The sequence below is a fragment of the Cucumis melo genome, chromosome 2 (genome assembly GCF_025177605.1).
Source record: "Cucumis melo cultivar AY chromosome 2, USDA_Cmelo_AY_1.0, whole genome shotgun sequence".
NCBI lineage: Eukaryota > Viridiplantae > Streptophyta > Magnoliopsida > Cucurbitales > Cucurbitaceae > Cucumis > Cucumis melo.
In genome coordinates, this window is record NC_066858.1 from 5,862,210 (window position 1) to 5,874,662 (window position 12,453).

General features: G+C 45.1%; 1 protein-coding gene across 1 annotated transcript; it reads left to right on the forward strand.

Annotated features, from left to right (window-relative positions):
• The first annotated feature begins 3,163 nt into the window (after window positions 1-3,163).
• Window positions 3,164-9,599, forward strand: LOC127148170 (uncharacterized). Its single transcript, XM_051081191.1, has 5 exons — window positions 3,164-3,232; window positions 3,328-3,404; window positions 3,479-3,542; window positions 4,693-7,125; window positions 9,595-9,599. The coding sequence occupies exons 4-5, from the start codon at window positions 4,698-4,700 to the stop codon at window positions 9,597-9,599; spliced, it is 2,433 nt and encodes an 810-aa protein (XP_050937148.1). The 5' UTR covers window positions 3,164-3,232; window positions 3,328-3,404; window positions 3,479-3,542; window positions 4,693-4,697.
• Window positions 9,600-12,453: the final 2,854 nt, after the last annotated feature.

The following is a 12,453-nucleotide window of genomic DNA, read 5'->3' on the forward strand; positions in this document are numbered from 1 at the left end:
CTTTCTTTTCTTAAAAAAAAGAAAGAAAAGAAAACAATAAAAGGCTCTTTCGTGTAATATTTTTAACTAAATAAATCTTCTTGGGTAGTCCAAGTCACTTTGGTCAGAGATCGTCTACTACGTTTTTGCTAAGTGATTAATCGAAAATCATCCTAAAATAATTGTCTAATTAATTTTTTTATCAAAATATTGTTAGTAAGCCATTTGGGAATTTAAATATTAAAATAAAAGATTACATGCATTTGTTTATTATTAAATTACTAATAAAACAAAAACAATTATATAGGTTTTGAATTTTCTTTCGATATTTATATATAAACATATATTCAACAATATGTTTAACAATCAAATAAATCTTTTACATTAATTATTTAGCTAAATAATTATTTCTTAAATAAAAATATAAATCGGATAAGTTTTTAGATGGGGAAAGAAACCAACGAATTGAATATTTTTGCTTTAATATGGTTAATTACTTGAACATAATTAAGTATGTGATTTAGTGTAAAAGCTTTAATGTCATCAATTGAAAAATGACCCACTTAGTCAATATTATCAATTAAAAAGACTATGATTAAATTAGTATATTGTGTTGGAAACTTTCATTCTATTATGATTTTTCCATTAACATTAAGAAGACAATTTGGAGATTATGATTATGCATTCATTGTATTAATGAACGCTTAAGAAATCCCTTCTCCAACATATATAAAGGTTAGATTCATAGAATTTCCAATCTCAAATACGGGTTATTTGAGAAAATTGCAAAAACAAATGCAATAAATAAATAAATAAATAAATAAATATATATATATATATAATTAATGCAAAAACAGTAAAAAAAAAAACTTAGGATAATAGAACTCATGCAACTCTATTTTTTAAATTGAAAAAATAGTATATTTAAAATCAAATAATCTTTTAATAGCCATCTAATATATTTAATTAATTATCACATTTTTATATATGTAATATACAAAATAGAGATGTTAATCAGCTATTTTTATCTTTTTTTTTTTTTGTCATTTGATACAATTTTTCAAAAAAGAAATCTATTTATTCCTTTAATCAACAAATGATGAATTTTTAGGCCATTTCATGTATATTATTGCTTCATTATAAAAATGTTTTAAGATCTCTAGATCACCTTTTATAAAAAATTGTTTTGAATGGTACAATTGTTGATAATATTTACAACAAATGTAGCAAAATTTGGTAAGAAGTTGGTTGTTATAGTAGGTTACTATAATTGTTTATATTTGGGCTATAGATTATTTTAATTAGAAGTATAATAGAATTGAATGTGTTTGAGATGTGAATTTATTTTAGTTTGAGAAAAAAAATAGTAGACACGGTAAGAAATAACAAAAAAATGAGAAATGTAAAATAGTAAAAACTGTAACAAATAGTAAATGTTTTAGTAAATTAAGAGTTTTGAAATAGCATCAACTATAGCTAAGTGAAGAGTACAAATTATTAGTATTTGCTATTAGTAAGAAGTGGTTATTATAATCTTAGATAATTATTGCATAAAACGTTCCTTTAGCGTCTATTAGTGATATATCACAATAACCCTATTACTAAAGTGATAGATAGTATCTAGGTTTATTATTGTCTCATTACTAGAAAGTAAAACTTTATTATACTTTTTAAATCAATGAGACTAACTTTTATTATATTTGAAAACTATCTCTCACATAAATTTTAATTGGGTAAAAGTTAAATGTTATAGGATTTTATTTTAAGTCAGAGATACATGAAAAAAATGTGGACAGTTTCTTTTAATCGTAAAAATAAAGCTCGGTAGTTATTTTTGTTTCAAATTTGATTTTTTTAAAGAAAAAAAAGAGGATTTTTCAAGAATAATGATAATAAAAAAAAAGACAAATTATTTACGCTACAAAAAAACTACTCAAGAACAAAATTCTAGTACATGTGATTTTGTTACATAGTGTAAATATTTTGTCCACTTTATCATATTTGACAATTGTTTAAAAAGATACCTGTTGAAAATGAAAATTCTCAAATTTAACATATTTAAAATTGGTATGCCATATTTAGTTATCGTCACACCATACTATGTTTTTCAAAAACTAAGAGGGAAAAACAACTAGAAATTAGATTCTGATGTTTTCAAAATTTGTACACAATTTAGACAACATCTGTAACGCCCAACAATTTCGGTTTCCTTTTGTTTTGACCATTAATATTAATACTAAAGTGTGTTTATTATTAGTATTAAAGTAAAGTTTTTTTTTATGTATTAATTTTGAAGTTAGGGGGTGAAATAAATTATTGGCTTAACAAATAAATGGCCTTGGAAAGGGTCAAAGGTGGTTAATGGAGGAGAGAGGAAAGAGGGTTTTAGGGTTTTCTTTTAATTACTTTTTATTTCTTTAAAAGAGGCATGGGGAAGTGTGAGACTCTTCATCTTCCCAAAGAAAAGAAAGAAAAAAAAAAAAAATAGAAGAGGAAACCCTAGCCGCCGCCGCACGCCGCCGCACGCCGCCGCACGCCGCCGCACGCCGCCGCCGCCAGCTGAAAGAATAACCCTCGGAGCCGGCCGTAGTAGAGCCGACCCACCGCGCGTCTGCAAGCCGAGTGGAAGCCGAGCCATCCTACGCGTCTGCAGCCGAATCCGCAGCCGCCAGCCGAGCCGGAACCGCCGCGCCGTTTCGACCTAAGGAAGACCGCCGACGCCGCGCCGCTCCGACCAGGAGGATAGCCGAGCCGCGTCGCGTCGCTTCGATCGAGCCGATCTGTGTAGCCGAGAAGCTCCGTCAGCCGCGTCGATCCGAGAAGCTCCGTCAGCCGCGTCGATCCGAGAAGCTCCGTCAGCCGCGTCGATCCGAGAAGCTCCGTCAGCCGCGTCGCTCCGATCGAGCTGAAGGGAGCCGCTTCGACCCGCGCCCAGCCGTCTCCCGCAGCCGCCACTCGAAGCCGATCCGCCGCGCGTGCCTCCAGCCGACGAACGAACCCGGAGCCGCTCCACGCCCGCGCGCCCGAAGCCGAAACCGAAGAGCCGCGTCCGCGTGTGAAGCCGCGCCGCGCGCCTGTGTAGCCGAGCCGCGTCTCCCCTGTTGCAAGCCGAGCCGCGTCTCCCCCTGTTGCAAGCCGAGCCGCACGCGAAATCCCTGTACCGAGCCGAGCCGCGTCTGCCCAAGCCGAGCCGGTCCTGTCGTCTTCCAGCCGAGCCGCCAGGACTAAATTGGCTCCATCCACCTATATTTCGGTAAGCTAATTAATTATTGTGGTCTTTCCGGTAAGACTCCATGCTCGGACGTTAGTTAAATTAATTTGGGTCTAAATTAAATTATTTTCCTCAAGGGACGTCTTGGACCAAGAAATTACTGCAGCGCGGGATTTCTTCAGTAGGGGCTCGAGCACTGCAACCTCCTTCTAGGGTAAGTTAAATTCAATTGAGTCTCGAACCGTTGGTCGTTGGCGACCTATTTACGAATTTTGACTTATTAAACAGTTAGGACTTCGTCGCTTGGAAAACGTACTGCCTCGCGGTTAGGACTCGACAAGTAGATCTCCAGGTAAGAGATTCTACTACTAGTTTCTGGTTTGAAGTATGAGACTGTGTATGCCCTATGTTGCATGTTGAGGATTTGACAGTATGATGCCTGAAATAAATGCTAGTATGATGCAAATGACGATATAGTTGTGCTATAGCCTGTTATGTGTGGCAAGATCTATTATGGTTACGACGAATGACGGGACGGAGAGTGTAGAAATGATTTATGTGACATGTTATATGCTGATGCCATGTGTATGTTTACTGCAATTAGGGTACCTGTTAGCTTGATTTCTGTTAGAGTCGTACCTGCATGGGTGTCCTTCGGGATCACCACCTATTGAGGACTGTGTGGTCCGACGGGACGCCAGTCTAGCATGATATAGACATGACTCGAGTGACTCGACGGGGTCCTCGCATCCCGACTGTCCTAGGTGTCCCCGGGCACCGAAGACCAGAGTTACGTTCCTACGGGAGCGCATGATTGCACGTGTTCGGGAACGTGCCAGAGATTGGGTACCAGTTATCAGGACTCTAACAGGAAGTTAACAGGCACCTAGTGGGACTAGTAGTGGGTCCCTTACTGAGTATTTTTATACTCATTCTCTCCATTTTATGTTTTCAGGTAGAGGACGGGGCAAGGGCAAGGGCAAGCTGGCGAGCGACCCGAAGTGAGACCGAGGAGGGCCATAGGGACTACCGCTTCCGCTTATTTCTTATTTCAGATTTTAGCATTTGAGTTTGAGTACTTTTCATTTTTCACTATCTTTTATGTAGATAGGGCCCGAGTAGGATTTCAGAACGTTTTTACATTTTTGCATGACTACCTTGTTTATGTTTTTATAAATGAATTTCTTGAACCGTATGCTTTTAATAAAATTTTTAGACTTAAACCACTTGTTCTATATTTAGTAATGACTTCGATTCAGCATAAGGAGTTGGGTCGTTACAGTTGGTATCAGAGCACAGTGTTTTAGGTTCTGTAGACTGACCTACGATGTAAGTCATTTTTGTTTGGTTTTACTTCACCCTATGGCTATACGGTCCTTCGGCACTCGCCAGGTATGTCTAAAGCCTTGCTAATGTTAAGATTACAATTTTGCCTGAATAGTCTAAGACCTAGATATAGGGTGTTAAGTTCTTGTGGTGAGAAGTTTGTTGGTGAATTTTAGGGAGAATGCCGCCACGTAGAGGTACACGCCGAGGAGGTGGTAGGGGAGGCAGAGGAGCCGGTCGTGGCCAGCCGGAGGCACCACCTGTTGCACCGGCAGTCGACCCAAACGCACCGGTCACCCAGGCGGATCTCGCCGCAATGGAGCAGCGTTATCAGGACATGCTGCAAGCTGCTTTGGCGCCTTTCCTTGCCGCCCAGCAGAACCAGGCCGCCCCTGTTCAGGCCGAGGCCGCCCCTGCTCAGGCCCAGGCCGCCCCTGTTCAGGCTCAGGCCGTCGCTCCTCCAGCCCCTGAGGAAGCTCAACCAGTACCAGTTCAACTGTCGGCCGAGGCGAAACACTTACGGGATTTCAGGAAGTATAATCCCAAGACCTTTGACGGATCCATGGACAACCCCACAAAGGCCCAAATGTGGTTGACGTCCATAGAGACTATTTTCCGGTACATGAAGTGCCCAGAAGACCAGAAGGTGCAGTGTGCAGTCTTCTTCTTGGAGGACAGGGGCACCGCCTGGTGGGAGACCGCGGAGAGAATGCTAGGGGGCGATGTAAGCAAAATAACATGGGAGCAGTTCAAGGAGAACTTCTATGCTAAGTTTTTCTCCGCCAATGTGAAGCACGCCAAGCTGCAAGAGTTCCTAAACTTGGAGCAAGGCGACATGACGGTGGAGCAGTACGACGCCGAGTTCGATATGCTGTCCCGCTTTGCTCCCGATATGGTAAGAGATGAGGCTGCCAGGACGGAGAAATTTGTTAGAGGACTCAGGCTAGACCTTCAGGGCATTGTCAGAGCCCTCCGCCCAGCCACGCATGCTGATGCACTACGTATAGCACTGGATTTGAGCCTGCCTGAGAGAGCCGATGCGTCTAAGGCTGCCGGCAGAGGGTCAGCCTTGGGACAGAAGAGAAAGGTTGAGACGCAGCCTGACGTAGCACCGCAGCGAACACTGAGGTCAGGAGGTGTCTTCCAGAGACACCGACGGGAGCTTGCAGCAGCCGGGAGGACTCTGAGAGAGCTACCCGCTTGTACTACCTGCGGGAGAGTCCACGGAGGTCGTTGCTTGGCTGGAAGTGGAGTCTGCTTTAGGTGCAGACAGCCGGGGCACACTGCTGATATGTGTCCTCGGAAACCCTTTGAGACGACACCGCCCCAGCCTTCTGCGGCCCAGCAGGGGAGAGTTTTCGCCACTACCCGGCAGGAGGCCGAGCGAGCTGGCACTATGGTGACAGGTACGCTCCCAATTTTGGGGCACTATGCTTTTGTGCTATTTGACTCTGGGTCATCCCACTCGTTTATATCCTCCGTTTTCGTTCAGCATGTGGGTTTAGAGGTAGAGCCTTTGGGTAGTGTTTTGTCGGTTTCTACTCCATCTGGGGAGGTCCTGTTATCCAAAGAACAAATAAAGGCATGTCGGGTAGAGATAGCGAATCGTATGTTAGACGTGACCTTGCTAGTGTTAGACATGCAGGATTTTGATGTGATACTAGGCATGGATTGGCTATCAGCCAACCATGCAAATATAGACTGTTATGGCAAGGAAGTTGTCTTCAACCCTCCCTCCGAGGCTAGTTTCAAATTCAGGGGGGCAGGCATGGTATGTATACCCAAGGTCATCTCAGCCATGAAGGCTAGTAAACTACTCAGCCAGGGTACTTGGGGTATTTTGGCAAGCGTAGTGGATGTGAGAGAGCCGGAAGTTTCCCTATCTTCCGAACCAGTGGTAAGAGAGTACCCCGACGTTTTTCCAGACGAACTTCCAGGACTTCCGCCTCCCAGAGAAGTAGACTTCGCTATCGAGTTAGAGCCGGGCACTGCCCCAATCTCGAGGGCCCCTTACAGAATGGCTCCAGCCGAACTAAAGGAGTTGAAGGTCCAGTTACAGGAGTTGCTGGACAAAGGCTTCATCCGGCCCAGTGTGTCGCCTTGGGGAGCCCCAGTATTGTTCGTGAAGAAGAAGGATGGGTCAATGCGCCTTTGTATTGACTACCGAGAGCTGAACAAGGTGACAGTCAAAAACCGCTACCCCTTGCCCAGGATTGATGACCTGTTCGATCAGTTGCAGGGAGCCACCGTCTTCTCCAAGATCGACCTGCGATCAGGCTATCACCAGTTGAGGATTAGGGACGGTGACATCCCCAAGACGGCCTTTCGATCGAGGTACGGACATTACGAATTCGTTGTGATGTCTTTCGGCTTGACTAACGCTCCTGCAGTATTCATGGACCTGATGAACAGGGTGTTTAAGGAGTTTCTAGACTCGTTCGTCATAGTCTTCATTGACGACATCCTCATTTACTCAAAAACTGAGGCTGAGCACGAGGAGCACTTACACCAAGTTTTGGAGACCCTTCGAGCCAACAAGTTGTATGCCAAGTTCTCCAAGTGTGAATTCTGGTTAAGGAAGGTGACGTTTCTTGGCCACGTGGTTTCCAGTGAGGGAGTTTCAGTAGATCCCGCAAAGATTGAAGCGGTGACCAACTGGACCCGACCGTCCACGGTTAGTGAAATTCGAAGTTTTCTGGGCTTGGCAGGTTACTACAGGAGGTTCGTGGAAAACTTCTCACGTATAGCCAGCCCGTTGACCCAGTTGACCAAGAAGGGAACCCCTTTTGTCTGGAGCCCAGCTTGCGAGAGGAGCTTTCAGGAGCTCAAACAGAAGCTAGTGACTGCACCGGTCCTGACAGTGCCCGATGGTTCGGGAAACTTTGTAATCTATAGTGACGCCTCCAAGAAGGGACTAGGTTGTGTCCTGATGCAGCAGGGTAAGGTAGTTGCTTATGCCTCCCGCCAGTTGAAGATCCATGAGCAGAACTACCCTACCCATGACTTGGAGTTGGCAGCTGTAGTCTTTGCACTGAAGATATGGAGGCACTATCTGTACGGTGAGAAGATTCAGATTTACACCGATCATAAGAGCCTGAAGTACTTCTTCACCCAGAAGGAGTTGAACATGAGGCAGAGGAGGTGGCTTGAGTTGGTGAAAGACTACGACTGCGAGATCCTATACCACCCAGGTAAAGCGAATGTAGTGGCTGATGCGCTAAGTAGGAAAGTTGCACATTCAGCAGCGCTAATCACCAAGCAGACCCCCTTACTCAGGGACTTTGAGAGGGCAGAGATTGCAGTCTCAGTAGGTGAGGTTACCGCACAGTTGGCTCAGTTGACAGTTCAGCCAACCTTGAGGCAAAAGATCATTGCTGCTCAGCTGAATGATCCTTATTTGGCAGAGAAGCGTCGCGTGGTAGAGACAGAGCAAGGTGAAGGCTTCTCCATATCCTCTGACGATGGCCTTATGTTTGAAGGACGCCTGTGTGTGCCGGAAGACAGCGCAGTTAAGACGGAGCTTTTGACTGAGGCTCACAGTTCCCCGTTCACCATGCACCCTGGGAGTACGAAGATGTACCAGGACTTAAGGAGTGTCTATTGGTGGAGGGGCATGAAGAGGGATGTGGCAGACTTTGTCAGTAGATGCTTGGTGTGCCAGCAGGTGAAGGCACCTAGGCAGCATCCAGCAGGGTTGTTGCAACCCTTGAGTGTGCCAGGGTGGAAGTGGGAGAGTGTGTCGATGGATTTTATTACGGGACTGCCCAAGACCCTAAGGGGCTACACGGTGATCTGGGTCGTGGTCGACAGACTCACGAAGTCGGCCCATTTCGTGCCAGGGAAATCCACTTACACTGCCAGTAAGTGGGGGCAGCTATATATGACAGAGATTGTAAGACTACATGGAGTACCCGTATCCATCATTTCAGACAGAGACGCCCGTTTCACATCGAAGTTCTGGAAAGGACTTCAAATTGCATCAGGTACAAGGTTGGACTTCAGCACGGCATTCCACCCTCAGACTGATGGTCAGACAGAGAGATTGAACCAGATTTTAGAAGACATGCTGCGAGCCTGCGTACTAGAGTTTTCAGGAAGTTGGGACTCCCATCTGCATCTGATGGAGTTTGCCTATAACAACAGCTACCAGGCTACTATCGGTATGGCACCGTTCGAGGCTCTGTATGGCAAGTGCTGTAGATCCCCTGTCTGCTGGGGCGAGGTTGGAGAGCAGAGGATGCTAGGCCCCGAATTAGTGCAGACGACCAACGCAGCCATACAGAAGATCCGAGCTCGTATGCTGACAGCCCAGAGCAGACAGAAGAGTTACGCTGATGTACGACGTAAGGACCTCGAGTTTGAAGTGGGAGATATGGTCTTTCTGAAGGTTGCACCCATGAAGGGTGTTCTGAGGTTCGCGAAGAAGGGGAAGCTGAGCCCACGCTTCGTAGGGCCGTTCGAGATATTGGAGCGGATTGGCCCCGTGGCTTACCGCTTGGCGCTACCCCCATCGTTTGCTGCAGTGCACGACGTATTCCATATCTCCATGCTGAGGAAATATGTCGCAGACCCAACACATGTGGTGGACTTCGAGCCACTGCAGGTTAGCGAGAATCTGAGCTACGAGGAGCAGCCTGTCGAGGTCCTGGCAAGGGAGGTCAAGAAGCTTCGCAGTCGAGAAATCCCACTGGTCAAAATCCTTTGGCAAAACCATGGAGTGGAAGAGGCAACGTGGGAGAAAGAAGAGGATATGAGAGCCCAGTACCCCAAGCTGTTCGAGGATTAGAACTTTCGAGGACGAAAGTTTTTTTTTAGGAGGGAAGATTGTAACGCCCAACAATTTCGGTTTCCTTTTGTTTTGACCATTAATATTAATACTAAAGTGTGTTTATTATTAGTATTAAAGTAAAGTTTTTTTTTATGTATTAATTTTGAAGTTAGGGGGTGAAATAAATTATTGGCTTAACAAATAAATGGCCTTGGAAAGGGTCAAAGGTGGTTAATGGAGGAGAGAGGAAAGAGGGTTTTAGGGTTTTCTTTTAATTACTTTTTATTTCTTTAAAAGAGGCATGGGGAAGTGTGAGACTCTTCATCTTCCCAAAGAAAAGAAAGAAAAAAAAAAAAAATAGAAGAGGAAACCCTAGCCGCCGCCGCACGCCGCCGCACGCCGCCGCCGCCAGCTGAAAGAATAACCCTCGGAGCCGGCCGTAGTAGAGCCGACCCACCGCGCGTCTGCAAGCCGAGTGGAAGCCGAGCCATCCTACGCGTCTGCAGCCGAATCCGCAGCCGCCAGCCGAGCCGGAACCGCCGCGCCGTTTCGACCTAAGGAAGACCGCCGACGCCGCGCCGCTCCGACCAGGAGGATAGCCGAGCCGCGTCGCGTCGCTTCGATCGAGCCGATCTGTGTAGCCGAGAAGCTCCGTCAGCCGCGTCGATCCGAGAAGCTCCGTCAGCCGCGTCGATCCGAGAAGCTCCGTCAGCCGCGTCGATCCGAGAAGCTCCGTCAGCCGCGTCGCTCCGATCGAGCTGAAGGGAGCCGCTTCGACCCGCGCCCAGCCGTCTCCCGCAGCCGCCACTCGAAGCCGATCCGCCGCGCGTGCCTCCAGCCGACGAACGAACCCGGAGCCGCTCCACGCCCGCGCGCCCGAAGCCGAAACCGAAGAGCCGCGTCCGCGTGTGAAGCCGCGCCGCGCGCCTGTGTAGCCGAGCCGCGTCTCCCCTGTTGCAAGCCGAGCCGCGTCTCCCCCTGTTGCAAGCCGAGCCGCACGCGAAATCCCTGTACCGAGCCGAGCCGCGTCTGCCCAAGCCGAGCCGGTCCTGTCGTCTTCCAGCCGAGCCGCCAGGACTAAATTGGCTCCATCCACCTATATTTCGGTAAGCTAATTAATTATTGTGGTCTTTCCGGTAAGACTCCATGCTCGGACGTTAGTTAAATTAATTTGGGTCTAAATTAAATTATTTTCCTCAAGGGACGTCTTGGACCAAGAAATTACTGCAGCGCGGGATTTCTTCAGTAGGGGCTCGAGCACTGCAACCTCCTTCTAGGGTAAGTTAAATTCAATTGAGTCTCGAACCGTTGGTCGTTGGCGACCTATTTACGAATTTTGACTTATTAAACAGTTAGGACTTCGTCGCTTGGAAAACGTACTGCCTCGCGGTTAGGACTCGACAAGTAGATCTCCAGGTAAGAGATTCTACTACTAGTTTCTGGTTTGAAGTATGAGACTGTGTATGCCCTATGTTGCATGTTGAGGATTTGACAGTATGATGCCTGAAATAAATGCTAGTATGATGCAAATGACGATATAGTTGTGCTATAGCCTGTTATGTGTGGCAAGATCTATTATGGTTACGACGAATGACGGGACGGAGAGTGTAGAAATGATTTATGTGACATGTTATATGCTGATGCCATGTGTATGTTTACTGCAATTAGGGTACCTGTTAGCTTGATTTCTGTTAGAGTCGTACCTGCATGGGTGTCCTTCGGGATCACCACCTATTGAGGACTGTGTGGTCCGACGGGACGCCAGTCTAGCATGATATAGACATGACTCGAGTGACTCGACGGGGTCCTCGCATCCCGACTGTCCTAGGTGTCCCCGGGCACCGAAGACCAGAGTTACGTTCCTACGGGAGCGCATGATTGCACGTGTTCGGGAACGTGCCAGAGATTGGGTACCAGTTATCAGGACTCTAACAGGAAGTTAACAGGCACCTAGTGGGACTAGTAGTGGGTCCCTTACTGAGTATTTTTATACTCATTCTCTCCATTTTATGTTTTCAGGTAGAGGACGGGGCAAGGGCAAGGGCAAGCTGGCGAGCGACCCGAAGTGAGACCGAGGAGGGCCATAGGGACTACCGCTTCCGCTTATTTCTTATTTCAGATTTTAGCATTTGAGTTTGAGTACTTTTCATTTTTCACTATCTTTTATGTAGATAGGGCCCGAGTAGGATTTCAGAACGTTTTTACATTTTTGCATGACTACCTTGTTTATGTTTTTATAAATGAATTTCTTGAACCGTATGCTTTTAATAAAATTTTTAGACTTAAACCACTTGTTCTATATTTAGTAATGACTTCGATTCAGCATAAGGAGTTGGGTCGTTACAACATCACTTAAAAGTAAGAAACATTTCTAATTGTCAAATACTTATTGTTAAGTAATTTTGGCTGAAAAGAATAAATTTAAAAATGAAAGAAAAAGGAAATGGAACCAAGACAAACAAATTGGGCAAAGGGAAGGGAGTAAGGTCTTGGACCAACCCATCCTTGCCTTCAGCCTCGACTGGTCACCTCTAAGCCCGAGGAGTCCAACGTGAACATGAGACATGACCAAAATGCCCTTAGGTCAACAAATTCATGACACATCTAATTTAATTAGGGTTGACTAGAAAAATAGTAAAATTAAAGTTTTACTTTGCGTAAATAACAATCGGTAAAATAATAAACTTATAAAAAAAATGAAAAAAAAAACATTGTTGCAAAAAATGTCTTAAATGCTCATATTCTAGAGAAAAACTAATCTCTCAAATACAATTATTCCAAAATGACTCATCCCAAAAACAGTGATTACAACAATACTCCTAATTTTTCAATACCAAAACAACAAAATCAATTAAAACCGATCAAAACCTCAATCCCCCAGCACAATTTCATCTCCATTAAAACCCAATTTAAAAATATAAATTGGGGCAGCGAACAGTTTCTTACACGTGCATCAAAACCCAAAATAGGACGAGCATCAATGGATTTTTAAACAAATGGCAAGCACAGTAAGCATTCTTCAAACATACGGCAAAACCCTTCAAACATATGGCAAAACAATCGTCTTTGTAACGACCCAACTCCTTATACTGAATCGAAGTCATTACTCAATATAGAACAAGTGGTTTAAGTCATAAAATTTATTAAAATGCATACGGTTTAAGAAATT